Source organism: Lithobates pipiens, unplaced genomic scaffold, assembly GCF_037356315.1.
Source record: "Lithobates pipiens isolate NorthernLeopardFrog02 unplaced genomic scaffold, aLitPip1_a1.2 Scaffold_18, whole genome shotgun sequence".
Taxonomy (NCBI): Eukaryota; Metazoa; Chordata; class Amphibia; order Anura; family Ranidae; genus Lithobates; species Lithobates pipiens.
Window position 1 is genome coordinate 289,894,511 of NW_027507758.1, and position 18,396 is coordinate 289,912,906.

General features: G+C 47.1%; 1 protein-coding gene across 1 annotated transcript in view; it reads left to right on the forward strand.

The window, feature by feature from the left end:
* Positions 1 to 18,396, forward strand: part of LAMA4 (laminin subunit alpha 4) — a 183,996-nt gene that overhangs the window by 59,791 nt on the left and 105,809 nt on the right. Inside the window, exons 4-5 of the mRNA XM_077487095.1 lie at positions 1,077 to 1,157; positions 17,379 to 17,593. Of these exons, the coding sequence (XP_077343221.1) occupies positions 1,077 to 1,157; positions 17,379 to 17,593 (296 nt within the window). The remainder of the gene's footprint in view (positions 1 to 1,076; positions 1,158 to 17,378; positions 17,594 to 18,396) is intronic.

Genomic DNA, 18,396 nt, shown 5'->3' on the forward strand with positions numbered 1-18,396 from the left:
ACTGTTTTACTAAATGTTTTTCAAAACTTGTTGAAAATATGAATTTAGATTGTTCATTCCATCAAGTACTTAAGAGTTTGTCTTTCCTCTAGGGGAGAGAGGAGTACGCATGATCTCATCACAGCTCCGATGGGAACAGTTACTTTCTGTTTTGTTCCCATGAACAGAATTCTTATTAGCTTGTACTAGAATGAAACAGATGTAACACTATCTCTTTATTACACCAGATGTCTCATCTCTTAATACTACTTTAGAAAAGTTCTCAAAGTGGATGTGCCTGATTATTGTAACGTAGAGACTGTTTATAGAAGCTCCAGCCCGCATTGCCTCACATATGTAGATAGTCCTTTGGTAGTGGATGAAGGTTAATTTCTACTAAAATTAAAGATCTGTACAGGAGCAAATAAAGAACAGGAAGTTCATACAGTAGAAGGACAAAAAAGATAATAGGAGGATATCCATTTATGCTATAGCTATAAAAATGTTACAGAGAATCCATTTTAGTTCATAAGGATTTCATTGTGCTATGTTTGCCTGCGGCCCCACATCTCTCTAGTTTTTAATATTATTATTATTCATCCATCGATTTCTCTTTGTAAAACAGCAAATTCTGGATCTATTTCCCACAATTCGACATTCACAATACAATTGCCTTTTAAGACCCCTTATGACTGGTTAACATAATTTAACAAAGGGAGCCAATAGATTTTAAAGGAATTCCAAATGGTTATACAGTATGTTAGTACTTACATTTCCCATGACTACACCTTTAAAAAAACTCAGGACCAGATGCTAGATTACAATAAATTATAATATGTTGACATCCTAATCGTTTTCTCTCTTTGACTTGTCCTTGGAGACTCCATATGTGTTTAGTGTATAGGCATTTAATGATCTTTGTTTACAGCATTAGAGGTTCTCTCAAAATTGCTACAAATTGCAGAAGAGGTCCAACCTTATTCTTTACACAAGATATGGAGCTCCACTGAACCCGTTTACAAGTTGCACACATAGTACTACTACTTAAAGCAGTGTTTGTTTGTTAAATAGAATATACCATTATTCTTTTCCAACAGCTTTGCCCTTACATGCGCTATGAAGAGAGGTTCTGTTCGTTGTATCTGTAGGGAAAATTTTGCTGGACCCAAATGTGAAAGGTAAGACTGAAAGTTCACTTTTTTTATATATCACTTTTCAAAATAAAAATACAGAACACTGATAATATATATATTAATAAATATCTGGGGACTGTTTTACCTGCTAATGGATTTGCATTTTTGTCCATCTACTCATAAAGTTTACCCAGCTCTACCCCAAAGCACAATTCTATATAGAATTACATTTTCCCTTTCCCTCCCCACTCTTTGATGGGAAAGTGAAACGAGAAGCAGCACACTAATTTGTTCCTTTTGATGCTTCTCACTCTCCCTCTGGCTGACCTCTGCTGTATAACCTGTACAGTAGACTGCAAAAGGCTGATACCAAGCCTCGTACTACGTCAAGTATTGCACTACTTGCATTTAGAGTATATCTAAAGCCAAAACTTTTTTTAAATTAGTAAATGTTTATTTGTTTTTCCTATGCACATCCCATTGGGGAGATTTCCCTTAAAGTGGTTGTATACCCGCACTGAAATAAAATAAAAAAACCCGTAAGGCAAAGGCACCACATACTAGCTGATTATGAAATACTCACCTTAGAATGAGGCCTTGGCATCTGATCCCGGTCCATGCCAAGGGAGCTGACATGTTCCCTCTGTGTTTCTTCTGGGTTCTTCTGGATTCCAGGTGCTGTGAGTGGCTGGAGCTGAAATTTAAGTCACTCCCACGCATGCACGCGGGAGTCGTCTTCCCAGCAAGGTCCGGCAAGCGTCTGCCGAACCTTCAGCCGGGCCTTCACAGCCCATGCGCCGCTGACGTCAGTTGCTGCATGCAAAGTGAAAGTCTCCTAAACTGTACAGGTTTAGGAGATATTCATTTTACCTACAGGCAGGCATGTACTGGCCATCGGGACTAACCGGTGGGCAGATGGCTCAGTTTCAGTGTTTCCATCCTCCCGTCTTGGTCTTCCCATAAATGTCTGTTACAGGCAGCAGTGCCCATAAGCAATATGGCCGCAGGCCAACAATGAAGCTGTGCATGCGCAATTCCAAAGCCTGCTAGTCTCATAAACGCTTGTGCATGCTCGGCCATTTTCGGGCCAGGCGGACCCATGCGCAGTGAATAGATGACATAATGGTGCTGTCTGGCACCATTTTTTGAATAGACAGCACTACTTAGTCTCGGAGTCTGGATTTAAGATTATATCACCGGGGTGGGTGGTGGGCCGGGGCATGAGACCGGAGTACTCTGGGTAGGAGTCACAGCCTGGAAAATGTATAAATAGGTCACCAAGAAAGCTCTATCAGGATCCAGATGAACTGCCTCTTCCTCCTATACCAATACTCAGGTATGGGTGATACAGTTCTAACCAGAAGTCCTCAATTTGCTAGTCTGCCCGGGATTAAAAGCTTTCATCCTGTAGATGGGGACTTCAAATGGGATCCAGGAGCCTGTTTCAGGAGTCACCAGATTGACAGATATTCACTATGGTGTGTTGTGTAGTGATGGACGAACTTCCGACGGGACGTTTCGCGAACGCGAAATGCGAACGGACCCAAACGTTCGCGAAACCGAACGTTCGCCGCGGGCCCCATTGACTTCAATGGGAGGCGAACTTTGCAAACCTTCATGTCGAATTTGCGGCCACGTGGTAATTATTAGGGGGTAAAACGTAGTCCCACCATCTGGACAATGACATAATACATGTATGAGGTGAATTTGGGATCGATAACTACAAGCATTTTTATTTTATTTGGGAAATTGTTCTAACAATTCAGGACTATGGAGCTAATGAAGGCAATGGAGGAGAGGGAAGGTCAGGGACCAGGGTAGGCAAAGAAGAGGGTGCAGGAGATGATCACCAGCAGCGTGACATACCGGAATGACACATGCACCGTGATAGAGGCATCTGACAGCAGCACCGTAATACAGAGCACTGACAGCAGCACCGTGACATACAGCGCTGACAGCAGCACCGTGACATACAGCGCTGACAGCAGCACCGTGACATACAGCGCTGACAGCAGCACCGTGACATACAGCGCTGACAGCAGCACCGTGACATACAGCGCTGACAGCAGCACCGTGACATACAGCGCTGACAGCAGCACCGTGACATACAGCGCTGACAGCAGCACCGTGACATACAGCGCTGACAGCAGCACCGTGACATACAGTGCTGACAGCAGCACCGTGACATACAGCGCTGACAGCAGCACCGTGACATACAGCGCTGACAGCAGCACCGTGACATACAGCGCTGACAGCAGCACCGTGACATACAGCGCTGACAGCAGCACCGTGACATACAGCACTGACAGCAGCACCGTAAGCAGCCCCAGGAGGAAGTCAGCACAGCACAGGGATGGTGTGATCCCCTCATAATAAGAACCCCCAGGAGGAAGTCAGCACAGCACAGGGATAGTGTGATCCCTTCATAATAAGAACCCCCAGGAGGAAGTCAGCACAGCACAGGGATATCATAAGCAGCCCCAGTAGAAATATGACACCGCTCAACCTCTTCAAAGAGGAGGGTAGGGGCATATAGTACGGTGTGCTTTTTTGGGTCAAGGAAGTGAGCCAAATGAATTAAGAAGGTCTGTGTGCTTGATTAAAAAAATAGTTTATAGACATATACATGGTCTACTGGTCACATGTGTTGAATTCCTCCGAGATCCATGCCTCATTCATTTTTAGAAATGTGAGGTAGTTAACACTGTCGTGAGCTAGGCGAGTACGCTTATCGGTCACAATCCCCCCTGCTGCGCTGAACGTCCTTTCGGACAGGACACTGGATGAGGGGCAAGCCAACAGTTCGATTGCAAATTGGGCAAGCTCTGGCCAGAGGTCAAGCCTGCCCACCCAGTAGTCTAGGGGTTCATCACTCCTCAGAGCGTCCACATCGGCCGTTAACCCAATGTAGTCGGACACCTGACGGTCTAGGCGTTCCCTGATGCTGGATCCGGATGACACCTGTCGATGGGTCGGCTGAAAGAATGACCTCATATCCGAAGTCACCAACACATCTTCAAACCGGCCTCTTCTTGCAGGCGCTGTTGGATTGGTACCCGCAAATCCTTCTCTGGGAGTGGGAATTGCTCCTCTGCCAGCGCACGCAAAAGCAGAATGCAGCATTTCTCGAAGCAAGGCCTGGAAGTGCTGCATTCTGACAGCCCTCTGCGACGGCGGTAACATTTCCGCCATTTTGTGTTTGTACCGGGGGTCTAAGTACGTTGCCACCCAGTACTGGTCCTTGACCCTCATGCTTTTTATACGGGGGTCCCTATTAAAACACTGGAGCATGAAGGCCCCCATTTGCACTAAAGTGGAAGCGGTGTGGTGGCCTGGCTCCTGCTCATCATCCAGGATAATGTCGTCCTCTTCATTCTCCTCTCCCCATCCTCGCACAACAGGGATCCCAGAAAGGTTTAAAGCATGCTCTTCTTGCTCCTGCTCATCCGCCCCGGCACCATCCTCCTCTGACTCCTCATCAGACTCCTGTTGTTGACTTGTCTCAGATAGAGTAGCCCCCCCTGGGAATTCATCCAGCATTGCGACTTCCTCATCTTCCCGCTCCTGCTCCTCCACAGCCTGATCAATGACACGACGCAATGCACGCTCCAGAAAGAAGGCATAAGGTACCATGTCACTGATGGCGCCATGGCTGCGACTGACCAGTTTGGTGATCTCCTCAAATGGCCGCAGAAGTCTGCATGTGTCGCGCATGAGCAGCCACTGGCGCGGTGAAAAAAAACCCAGCTCCCCAGAACCGTTTCTTTCGCAGAGTTCATACAGGTAGACGTTAACTGCACGTTTCTGCTGGAGCAGCCTATCAAGCATATAGAAGGTTGAGTTCCATCGCGTCGGGCAATCGCAAATAAGACGTCTGACCGGCAGATGGTGTCGCCGCTGAATGTCAGCAAGGCGAGCCATGGCCGTGTAAGATCTTCTGAAATGGGCCGAGATTTTCCTTGCCTGCCGCAAGATGTCCTGGACCCCAGGGTATTTGACAAGGAATCGATGCACGACCAAGTTTAAGACGTGTGCCATGCACGGCACGTGCGTGATTTTGCCCTGTTTCAATGCGCTAAGCAGATTGGCACCGTTGTCACACACCACTTTACCAACTGTCAAATTGAGCGGTGTTAGCCACTCATCTGCCTGTGAACGCAAAGCTGAAAGGAGTGCCGGGCCAGTGTGGCTCTTTGCTTCCAGGCACAACAGACGCAGCACGGCATGGCAACGTCTCACCTGGCATGTGGAATAGGTTCTGGGGAGCTTGGGCGGTGCAGTGGAAGAGACGCTAGCAGCGGAAAAGGAGGAGGCAGCTGAGGAGGAGAGGGAGGAGGATGGAGTAGGAGGAGGAGAAGAAGAGTCAGGCCTGCATGCAATCCGTGGCGGTAAAACCAAATCTACACGGGTGCCACGGGTTACATGCTTGACGGCCGTCAGAAGGTTCACCCAGTGGGCAGTAAAACTGATATACCTTCCCTGCCCGTGTTTGCTAGACCACGTGTCTGTGGTCAGATGTATCTTGGCACCGACACTGTGTGCCAGAGATACATTCACTTGCCGCTGAACATGGCCATATAGCTCTGGGATGCCCTTCTGTGAGAAATACTTCCTTCCTGGGACCTTCCATTGTGGTGTTCCAATGGCCACAAATTTGCGAAAGGCCTCCGAGTCCACCAGTTTATATGGCAGTAGTTGGCGGGCTATGAGTTCTGACAAGCCAGCCGCCAACCGTTGGGCAAGAGGGTTATCCGGCGTCATCATTTTTTTACGCTCAAACATTAGGCCCACGGAAGCCTGCCTTTTTGCAGAAAAATGTGAGCTTGGCGTGATGGAAGGTGGAGTGGAGGACAATTGTGAGGAGAGAGGAGAAGGAGAAGTAGAAGACGAGGCTGGACGGTGAGAGCCTGCAGTGTGGCTTTGTGTGTTCCGTTGCTCCCACTGGGCTCGGTGATGGCTGCTCATGTGCCTTCTTAAGGCGGTCGTCCCTAGGTGAGTATTGGGCTTACCGCGACTAACGCGTTGACTGCAAAGATTGCAGATGGCAACGCTATTGTCAGCAGCGGACACGTTAAAAAAAGCCCACACTGCGGAGCCATGTGCCGGTGTCCTGGGAGCGCCAGATGTGACCGTACATGGTCGATGACTCGCTCCTGATACATTTGCAGTCTGCTTTGTCCCTGCTGTGCAATGTAAGTCATTGCTGCTTCTCCTCCCTATCTGCTGGTCCATATCTCCCTCTGAACTCCCCTCCTCTTCCTCTCTTGTGGGCACCCACGTGACATCACTAGACACGTCATCATCAACGTCACCTTCCCCACCGCTATAAGTAGAGATCTCGGAGTAGGCAGCAACACCGGGGACCAACCTCCTCCTTGGGCTGATCTGGGTACTGGCGTCAGACTGCTGAGTAGCGCTTGTTGCTACCTCCTCTTCCTGATCCAATACCAAGAGTGGCTGCGCATCAGAAATGTCCTCTTGATATGGATCGGAAAATAATTCCAGTGACTCAAGCGGAAGGTATGTGGTGGTGGTGGTGGTGGTCGTGTTGTTGGTGGTAGTGTCTTTGGGGGTGCACATAGCAGAGAGTGAAGAAGAGGGTGCAGATCGAGAGGATGAGGAGGGTGCAGAAGAGTAAGGCTGAGCGAGCCACTCAACCAAGTCTGGTGCATCCTTTAAAGTAATTGAACGCACCTTCTGCAACTTCCCACTTTGGCTCAAGCCTGTTGCTCCTGCCCTACCCCTACCACCCCTGCGGAAGGGCCTGCCTCTTCCTCTGCCTGTCATTTTTTAAATGACCCTGTGACAAAACTCTTAGTCCCTATACCGATGAAGGACTGCTGCAGTATAGGGCAGCGGTCAGCAGTGGTGCACGTCAACCCTATCTATTGTGGACCGATAGCGGTCCTTACAGAACAGCAGACTGTACCGCACTCAAGCCTATGTACCGTAGCACCCTATACCAAGTTACCAGTCCTTATAAGAACTTTTGTGGACCAAGCAGGTTGTGTATTAGTGTTTAGCAGACTGTACGTCAGTCCCTATACCGCTGAAGGACTGCTGCAGTATAGGGCAGCGGTCAGCAGTGGTGCACGTCAACCCTATCTATTGTGGACCGATAGCGGTCCTTACAGAACAGCAGACTGTACCGCACTCAAGCCTATGTACCGTAGCACCCTATACCAAGTTACCAGTCCTTATAAGAACTTTTGTGGACCAAGCAGGTTGTGTATTAGTGTTTAGCAGACTGTACGTCAGTCCCTATACCGCTGAAGGACTGCTGCAGTATAGGGCAGCGGTCAGCAGTGGTGCACGTCAACCCTATCTATTGTGGACCGATAGCGGTCCTTACAGAACAGCAGACTGTACCGCACTCAAGCCTATGTACCGTAGCACCCTATACCAAGTTACCAGTCCTTATAAGAACTTTTGTGGACCAAGCAGGTTGTGTATTAGTGTTTAGCAGACTGTACGTCAGTCCCTATACCGCTGAAGGACTGCTGCAGTATAGGGCAGCGGTCAGCAGTGGTGCACGTCAACCCTATCTATTGTGGACCGATAGCGGTCCTTACAGAACAGCAGACTGTACCGCACTCAAGCCTATGTACCGTAGCACCCTATACCAAGTTACCAGTCCTTATAAGAACTTTTGTGGAACAAGCAGGTTGTGTGTTAGTGATTAGCAGACTGTACGTCAGTCCCTATACCGCTGAAGGACTGCTGCAGTATAGGTGAGCGGTCAGCAGTGGTGCACGTCAACCCTATCTATTGTGGACCGATAGCGGTCCTTACAGAACAGCAGACTGTACCGCACTCAAGCCTATGTACCGTAGCACCCTATACCAAGTTACCAGTCCTTATAAGAACTTTTGTGGACCAAGCAGGTTGTGTATTAGTGTTTAGCAGACTGTACGTCAGTCCCTATACCGCTGAAGGACTGCTGCAGTATAGGGCAGCGGTCAGCAGTGGTGCACGTCAACCCTATCTATTGTGGACCGATAGCGGTCCTTACAGAACAGCAGACTGTACCGCACTCAAGCCTATGTACCGTAGCACCCTATACCAAGTTACCAGTCCTTATAAGAACTTTTGTGGAACAAGCAGGTTGTGTGTTAGTGATTAGCAGACTGTACGTCAGTCCCTATACCGCTGAAGGACTGCTGCAGTATAGGGCAGCGGTCAGCAGTGGTGCACGTCAACCCTATCTATTGTGGACCGATAGCGGTCCTTACAGAACAGCAGACTGTACCGCACTCAAGCCTATGTACCGTAGCACCCTATACCAAGTTACCAGTCCTTATAAGAACTTTTGTGGAACAAGTGAGTTGTGAATGTTTAGCAGACTGCAGCAGAAGGGCAGCAGTCAAGTATAATATCCTTTCTATATTTGGAAGAAAGAATATTATACATGTACAAGCCTATTACTGTACCACTGATACCAGTCCTGAAAAGAACCTTTGTGGAACTAATAATAACAGCAAGTCTTTAAAATTACCCTCACTGCCTGACAACACTGCTTCCTTCCTGTCCCTATACAAATTGGCAAAAAAAGAGAACGATTAGTGGTTACTGGAACAGCTCTTTTGTGGACCTTGATAGTAACAGCTAATGATGATGATGATGATGATGATGATGAAAGACTAATCTGGCTGTCCCTGTAGCATACACCGTCCTTTCCCTTTCTCTAAACTAACAAAAGACACTCAGGCTGCTGCAAGAATCAGCAGCACAGCAAACCTATCAACACCTAACACCTATACCAGTCCTGAAAAGAACTTTTGTGTACCAAATAGCTAGTGGTTTATCTCTCCCTACTCCACACAGGAACCTGTCCCTATCGTAACAGAAGAAAGAATGTAAAATGGCCACCGGATCGGGTGTATTTATAGGTTAGGGGGAATGTACAAGTGTCCATGTGCTGTCATGTCTCAATTGGCTGTCCTGTATCACATGATAAACGTGTCACCAAAGGTTAAAGTTCTTGTATACATTAAACACGTAAGTCCGCCGCGGCGAACGACGGAAAAAGGCGTTCGAACGTGCGGACCGCGAATGTCGGAAATTCGCCGCGAAACGACCGCCGGGCGAAACGTTCGTCCATCACTAGTGTTGTGTTATAGTGGAAAAATTGATACTTGGGACAATGGAATCCCTTCCACCACCCAGGAGCAAATCAGCGTCTATGTAGAAAAATAACAAGACTTATGGTTCAGCAGCCGTATCTGCCTACTGGGTAGTCAGGGCTGTGTTTAAAACACCTGTGAAATAAACATAATTTTTTAGGAAACAATAATGATAATGTAAGTTAGATGTATAAGTGCACCATATAGAGAGTGTTTACTTTATTGCAAGGAGGAGGTATTGTCACCTTCTTAGTTTTGGTGTCATTTTTTTAAAGTACATGTACCCCAGAAAGATTACTGTTCGCATCCTCTGACCACCTCCTGCACCATATTCGCATCCTCTGACCACCTCCTTTACCATGTCCGCATCCTCTGACCACCTCCTGTACCATGTCCGCATCCTCTGACCACCTTCTGTACCATGTCCACATCCTCTGACCACCTCCTGTACCATGTCCGCATGCTCTGACCACCTTGGTTAGATGTGTATGGATTATGGAGAGGAGATAATAGGATAAAACCAGAGCCGCCAACCTGGAGCCGTCGTACTGACCCCTGCACAGTGCACCCGAGGAGAGGTCAGTAACAGCACCGTCAGGCCAATCTGGGGGGGGTCACTGATGTAAGGGGATAGTGAATCCAAGAATGTAAGGGGGCACTGATATAAAGGTCCCCCCTTATATCAGTAACCCCCCCCCCCCCCCCCACCATAAAGAAAATCTCTCCAAGGTGAAGGAAATCCCTCCAAGACAGTTGTAACCAGAATAAGAATCTCCATTGAAAGATTTCCCCTTGTCATGAGCCATCCTGTTCCCTAACTGGTACAACCCAGCACAGTTCCACTACTCCATGCCACGTATCTGTGGAGAAAAAGTCGCCAGACTACCTGCCCATCCCTGGTACTCACACATAGATTCTGCCACTCCTCATTACCTACTTTCAGGAAGCTGGACAGTTGAACCTCCTGCTATGCCTACATCTGAATTCACTACATGCAGACTCTAGACTTCCCCTCCACAATCGCCACCTTGTCTCAGTGGGCAAAGGCCATACTGCTTAATGTGGCTTGGCCAAAAGAGGGTGCAGCTTGTTGCCAGTGCAACCTGACACAAAGTATCAGGCTGCTTGGATGCAGGATCTCATCCCAGCTTAGGTTTAAATATCTGACCAGGTCCCGCAGCAGGCACACTTCTTTTTTGCATCCTCCATTGACTTGTTGTAGCCAGTTGCACATATTTTTTAATGTACCCTGTCCTGCCGAGCTCACGTGCAGAAACGAACTCATACGTGAGTAGCGCTCGCATATGTAAACGATGTTCAAACAACACATGTGAGGTATCACCACGATCGCTAGAGTGAGAGCAATAATTTCAGCCCTAGACTTCCTCTGTAATTCAAAACATGCAACCCGTAGAGTTTTTTAAATGTCGCATATGGAGATTTTTAAGGATAAAAGTTTGTTGCCATTCCACGAGTGGGTGCACTTTTGAAGAGTAACATGTTGAGTATCAATTTATTCGGCATAACATCCTCTTTCACAATTTAAAAAAAATTGGGCTAACTTTACTGTTGCCTTTTTTTTTTTATTCAAAAAAGTGTATTTTTTCCAAAGAAAGGGCGATTGTAAGACCGCTGAGCAAATACAGTATGACAGAAAGTATTGCAACAACCGCCATTTTATTCTCTAGGGCAGGGATATGCAATTGGTGGACCTCCAGCTGTTGCAAAACTGCAAGTCCCATCATGCCTCTGCCTCTGGGTGTCATGCTTGTGGCTGTCAGAGTCTTGTTATGCCTCATGGGACTTGTAGTTCTGCAACAGCTGGAGGTCCACTAATTGCATACCCCTGCTCTAGGGTGTTTGAAACAAATGATATAATGTTTGGGTGTTCTAAGTAATTTTCTAGCAAAAAATGTGATTTTTAACTGGTAAATAATTTTGAAAAATAGGCCCGGTCTTAAAGTGGTTAAAAAACGTGCACCTGGGAATGGGAGGGTGGATGATGCAGGGTGCGTGCTAATGAGGTCAGCTGGTCAGCTCCTTCCCGTGTTATGAACTAAAGTCTGATCAGGAAGAAAGACATTACTAATGGAAACATTTGGAAACATGGATTAGGAAAATAAAAGTAAGTGACTGTAGATTTAATGGAAAGTTTTGATATTTTTTTTTAAATTCATATATGCATTAAAAGAAATGCTTTTTAAGATACTTTTGAAATGCCTCTTGCATTTTGATGCATTTTGGATACATTTAGGATGTATTTGTAATCCATGACCTGATGCATTCAGGAAATCTTGTTTTTAAAGAAAATATATTAAAAGCAAATGCTTACTGAAAGAATAACAAGCATCTAAGGTTTGCTTAGGTTATGCTGGTATTGGCTTGAATTGAAGCATTTGTCAAGTTGCCATTGCCTGAAAAAACATTTGCTGGTGAGCTAATAAACAATGCAAAGCTTCTGATTTTGATGTGTGTATAGATGGTTCAGTTTTTACAAAACAGTCATTGGCTGTGCAAAACATTTGCAAAGCTTCAATAACATGAAACAAATGCCTGTTTTTTACTACCATGGAAACGAGGCCTCACAAGTAAGGGACAGTAACTAGTGAAAAAAGTGGAAATGTATAATTACCTGTTGCTGAAGTCTGTATGCATATACTGTGTGTGGTGGCACAGCAGTGGGATTTAACCCAGTACTGCCACATTTAACAGCGCTGCTGTTCTGTGCTTGGAGCGTGCTCACTCGATGACCCCAGCACTGTGACTGAGCTGTAACTTCAATTATCCAATCATAGAGAAGGCAAATTCCTGCACATGATGTAAATATTCACACATATTAATATGTGAAGATTAGAAACTCCTTTAACCACTTCCCGCCCAGCCTATAGCAGAATGACAGCCATTTGGTGGTTCAGTTATCCTGACTGGGCATCATATGACAGCCTTCAGGATAACAGCCACTGCACACCTGTAGGGGTGCGCATAGCGGCGATTGGTGGTGCAGTGTGTCAGTCTGACACACCACTACACCGATCTTGGTAAAGAGACTCCAACAGAGGCTCTTTACCATGTGATCAGCCTTGTCCAATCATAGCTGATCACGATATCAACAAGAAAAGCTGTTGATCTGCTTTTCCTCACTCGCATCTGACAGGGGGGGTCTGCACTAATTATTTATCAGCACAACCCCCCCCCCCCTCGGATGCCTTCACTAGACCACCAGGAGAGCTGCCAGGACCACCAGGGAAGGGGGCAACATGTGGATGGCCAGGTATGTACCCCATGGCCATCCACATGTGCAAATTATGCCAAATCTGTGCCAATTAGTGCCCACAAATGGGCACTGACTGGCACCATTATATAACATATGATAAAAATCACAAAAACTGCAGGTATTCCAAAAAGTTCCACCCTTTACCTAAATACCCACTGCTGCGCCTAGACAAAGCCTGCTCCCTCGACTAGAGCTACCACTTGAAAATATGTAAAGTGCAAATCGTATTTTACCTTTTAAAACTAAAATCTGAAAAAAGGAAAAATAGTGGCGCTTAACTATAAATTATAACTAACTCCAAGAAACGTGACAACAATTAAATGGTATGAACAACGTGTGTGAGAACAACAATTGTATCACCCTGTGATAAGTGAACCAAATAAATGTGTCAGGCCGCGTACACACACGCGGACTGTTCGCCCAACCTTGTTCGTCAAACAGTTTCGGCAAACAGTCCGCTCAAAATTTGCATGAGCGGACTTGCCCACACACGAGCGGACTGTTTCAGCGAACTGTTTGCCGAACAGTTCGCTCAACTTTTGAAATGAACGGACTCGCCCACGTAAGGCGGAGCCAAGTCCGCCCATTTCGAGCGCGTGTACAGGTAGGCGTACAGGAGACGTCGCGGGCTCCGCCGCCTGGAATGGGCTTAAAGGGGAACCCCAACGCCGAAAAAAATCGGCGTGGGGGTTCCCCCAAAGTCCACACCAGACCCTTGTCCGAGCACGCTACCCGGCCGGCCAGGAAAGGGGGGGCGAGCGAGCGCGCCCCCCCTCCTGAGCCGTACCAGGCCGCATGCCCTCAACATGGGGGGTGCCTTGGGGAAGGGGGGGCCGCGCGGCCCCCCCACCCCAAAGCACCTTGTCCCCATGTTGATAAGGACAAGGGCCTCTTCCCGACAACCCTGGCCGTTGGTTGTCGGGGTCTGCGGGCGGGGGGCTTATCGGAATCCGGGAGCCCCCTTTAATAAGGGGGCCCCCGGATACCGGCCCCCCACCCTATGTGAATGAGTATGGGGTACAATGTACCCCTACCCATTCACCTGTGAAATAAAGTACAAAAAAAAAACACAACACAGGGAAAAAATATTTTATTGCACAGCTCCGGGGGTCTTCCGTCTTCGGGGGTCTTCTCGCCGGACTCCTCCGCTATCTTCGTGTAGCTCTTTTACTAGCGGAGGAGCCCGGCTTTCTTCCTCCCCGCCGCCGGCCTCTTCTCCCGACTTCGGGGGTCTTGTCCCCCTCTTCGGTTCTTCTGCCGGGCCACCGCGCCTTCTTATAGCTCTTTTACAGGCGGTGGCCCGGTCTTCTGTCGCCACTGCCTTCCGTTCTTCTGTCGCCGCCTTCGGTTCTTCTGTCGCCGCCTTGGGTTCTTCTGCCGGGCCACCGCGCCTTCTTGTAGCTCTTTTACAGGCGGTGGCCCGGTCTTCTGTCGCCGCTGTCGCTGTCGCCGCCGCCGCCTTCCGTTCTTGTTCTTCTTGTTCTTCTTCTTCTTCTTCTCCTGGAGATGTTGACTCGACGAGCTCTCCGGCCGGAATGCCAGGGACACGCTCCGCTGCCACTTATATAGTGACAATGGGGCGGTGTCACATGGTATATGTCACATGGGTTGGTCACATGGGTTGATGTCACATGGGGACTATGACATCGTAAGGGGGCGGGGTCACCATGTGACCAACCCATGTGACATATACCATGTGACACCGCCCCATTGTCACTATATAAGTGGCAGCGGAGCGTGTCCCTGGCATTCCGGCCGGAGAGCTCGTCGAGTCAACATCTCCAGGAGAAGAAGAAGAAGAACAAGAAGAACAAGAACGGAAGGCGGCGGCGGCGACAGCGGCGACAGAAGACCGGGCCACCGCCTGTAAAAGAGCTACAAGAAGGCGCGGTGGCCCGGCAGAAGAACCCAAGGCGGCGACAGAAGAACCGAAGGCGGCGACAGAAGAACCGAAGGCAGCGGCGACAGAAGACCGGGCCACCGCCTGTAAAAGAGCTATAAGAAGGCGCGGTGGCCCGGCAGAAGAACCGAAGAGGGGGACAAGACCCCCGAAGTCGGGAGAAGAGGCCGGCGGCGGGGAGGAAGAAAGCCGGGCTCCTCCGCTAGTAAAAGAGCTACACGAAGATAGCGGAGGAGTCCGGCGAGAAGACCCCCGAAGACGGAAGACCCCCGGAGCTGTGCAATAAAATATTTTTTCCCTGTGTTGTGTTTTTTTTTTGTACTTTATTTCACAGGTGAATGGGTAGGGGTACATTGTACCCCATACTCATTCACATAGGGTGGGGGGCCGGTATCCGGGGGCCCCCTTATTAAAGGGGGCTCCCGGATTCCGATAAGCCCCCCGCCCGCAGACCCCGACAACCAACGGCCAGGGTTGTCGGGAAGAGGCCCTTGTCCTCATCAACATGGGGACAAGGTGCTTTGGGGTGGGGGGGCCGCGCGGCCCCCCCTTCCCCAAGGCACCCCCCATGTTGAGGGCACGCGGCCTGGTACGGCTCAGGAGGGGGGGCGCGCTCGCTCGCCCCCCCTTTCCTGGCCGGCCGGGTAGCGTGCTCGGACAAGGGTCTGGTGTGGACTTTGGGGGAACCCCCACGCCGATTTTTTTCGGCGTTGGGGTTCCCCTTTAAGCCCATTCCAGGCGGCGGAGCCCGCGACGTCTCCTTCGCGGGCCCCGCCTACCTGTACACGCGCTCGAAATGGGCGGACTTTCCGAGCGGGAACAGTTTGCTCATTTCGAAAGTGGCCTACACACGGGCGGACTGTTCGCTCAAACACAGTTTCAGCGGACAGTTTTTCGGAATTTCCGAAAGACTTTGTCCGTCCAACTGTCCGCTGAAACTGTCCGCTGAAAGCCCACACACGGGCGGACTGTCCGCCCAAACACTGTTCAGCGGACAAGGTTGGGCGAACAGTCCGCCCGTGTGTACGCGGCCTCACAGAACAAACAAAGTTAAGATAAAGTTCATGAGAGTGTTCAAAAGTATCCACCACACCAAAGTGATCAGTGATTCCACTCCCTTAAGAAATGCACTCACCGACTCCCAATGCCTGCACTTTCGTATTAGGCTTAAGCGCTTATCAGCCATACAGCAAGTAGTGAACTGTTGCTCCAATTATCCATGCAAATTCAAATATTCCACATGTAAAATAATAAAGGTGCTCCAATGGTGTAAAACCGTATGAATCAATTTATTGAAACACAAAAACACTTCAAACTTTACACTCACATTTCACAGTTCAAACCCAGCAAATAGATATCAAAGTCACAGCAAGCCTCACTTCCTGAACAGCACAAACTTTGGACTGTGGCCACAGTGGACCCGAGGTGTGCGAGCTTGTAATTGTTGTTCTCACCCTCTCCTCGGTGCCCAGACACAGATGTGAATCACCACTTCCCTGTTCAGCTCCAAACACTGCACATTACTGGTGATGATTGCCACACAGGGGGGGCGTGGCTGTGTGGCAATCATCACCAGTAATGTGCAGTGTTTCCTATGAGTACCCATCAGTGCCACCTATGAGTGGCCATCAGTGTCGCATACCAGTGCCCCCTATCAATGCCCATCAGTACCACCTATCAGTGCCCGACAGTGCCACCTATCAGTGCCCATCATCAGTGGCCGTCAGTGCCACCTCATCAGTGCCACCTCATTGGTACCACCTCATCAGTGCCCATCAGTGCCACCTTATCAGTGCCCGTCAGTGCAGTTATATCAGTACCCATCATTGAAGAAGAAAATGTACTTATTTACAAAAAAATTTAACAGAAACAAAGAAAAACTTGTTTTTTTTCCCAAAATTGTCATTCAAATTGTGACAGCGATGAAAGCTCAAAATTGGCTTGGGCAGGAAGGTGTCTAAGTGCCTGGTATTGAAGTGGTTAATAAATCAGCTTCGTTGTTTTGGCATCTATACATAGCAGGGCTTAACTTAATTTATTGGGTACAATTTTATATTTTATATACAGTATATATATATATATATATATATATATATATATATATATATATATATATATATATATATATATATATTTAGTTTTTTTTTTTTTAATTACTAATAATTACACCATTACTAATAACATTTTTATTCAGCCCCTCCTCATTTTTTGTATACACACTGCTGTCCTACAACACATTTCTTATGTAAACTGTTCCACGATGACAAAGAGCAACCTTTATGCAGTCAAATGATCTGTACCTCCTCCATCCAGACACATTTATGAGACAATGTTACAGATACGTTACACTTGACTTAATCCACTTTCTATAGCTATTTCTGTATAGCAAACAGCTGGAACATTTTACAGTAGAATATCTGTCATGATTTATGCTGATGAAACTTTATTGGGACATAAAGCATATGGTTTACATCTCACACTCTAAGATCTTTGCAGAATATTTATATTTTGTCCTAAATGTGAGTGTGCTCTTTATTTTAATTTCAAAGTATATTACCAATGAATGGACTTAAAGACCTGTTGCAACGGAAGTGTTCGCTAAAATGGAAACACTTTGGTAACTGATGATCTGACAAAAGCTAACTGACTTTAATGCAAAAGGATGCACTTTTTTCTGTACAGATGTAGGAAATGATATCCCTGCTACATTTCCTTTGCAATACTTATTAATAAATGTTTATAGATTCCAGTAAGAAGCATTTGAAAACTACATAAATGGTAAATAGTGAATTTTATGTGCAACACTTAAGTTACAATCAGTAAGAATTATCTAAACTAGTAAAAATGTTAATGTAGGTATGCCAAACTTATAAACAAGCATGGTTTATTTTAACATTTTACAGGATGATTTACAAGCTGTCCTCATGAATACAGTACAGCTTGTTATGGTTACTTCTCTTTTATTTTAGGTGTGCACCAGGTTATTATGGCAACCCACTGCTAATAGGTGGCACATGCCGAAAATGTGATTGCAGTGGAAATTCAGATCCCAACCTGATTTTTGAAGACTGTAATGAAGTCACAGGGCAATGCAACAGTTGTATGGGCAACACCACAGGATTTCACTGTGAGCGCTGTGCACCCGGGTATTATGGGGATGCTAGAATGGCTAAAAACTGCACAGGTAAAGCTTAGACTTATTTTCTTAAACTGCTTACTTACATATTTATATGCCAGTGCCATGGTCATTAAAGAAATCCTGTTGATTCCCTAAAAAATCCAAATGTCAGGTCCCTACAATAGAAGAGATGTTATACTCAATTATCCGATGGCCTATGTCTCCTACCTTTGTTCTGTTCCAGCATTGCAGCCCCGTCAGACTCTTCATTTTGAGTAATATAGGGGTGTGGGGATCAAAGGAAGAACCACATTGCAATGTTATATTCAAAGCCATCCAACATTCTCGGAAGTGTTGAATGCCACAAAATCTGACTGTAGAGCTAGAACAAAAGGAAGGTATGAAACATTGGTCATCAGAAAGGTAAGTATACCAGCTCTTCTACGACAGCAACCTGCCATTTGGATTTTTTTTGGAAACCTCATGAAACCCTTAACAATAACTTGAAACGTTATTGTAAGCAATATGACAGAATGCAGATGAAAAATGTAATACAATAAAATGTTAAATGCAACAGTAAGTTATTAAAAATCATGCAAGTGCACATATTAGTATGTGGTCCATACTACGGATTGAAAAACAAAGTTGCATCTTAAAAAAAGTATTAAACAAATTCTGCCGAACCAGGTAACCATATCTTCAGTGGGGATCTGTCTGCTGATCCCCACTGAGCAGGCGGGTGGCTGGTCCGTGTAAGCTCCGCTTATGCGGAATAAACATAGCCAAAGCCCGCTTTCCTCAATGGACAGTTAGATGCAAACGGACCACCTGTCCGTTTACACCCAACTGCCATCCGATCTGCCAGACAG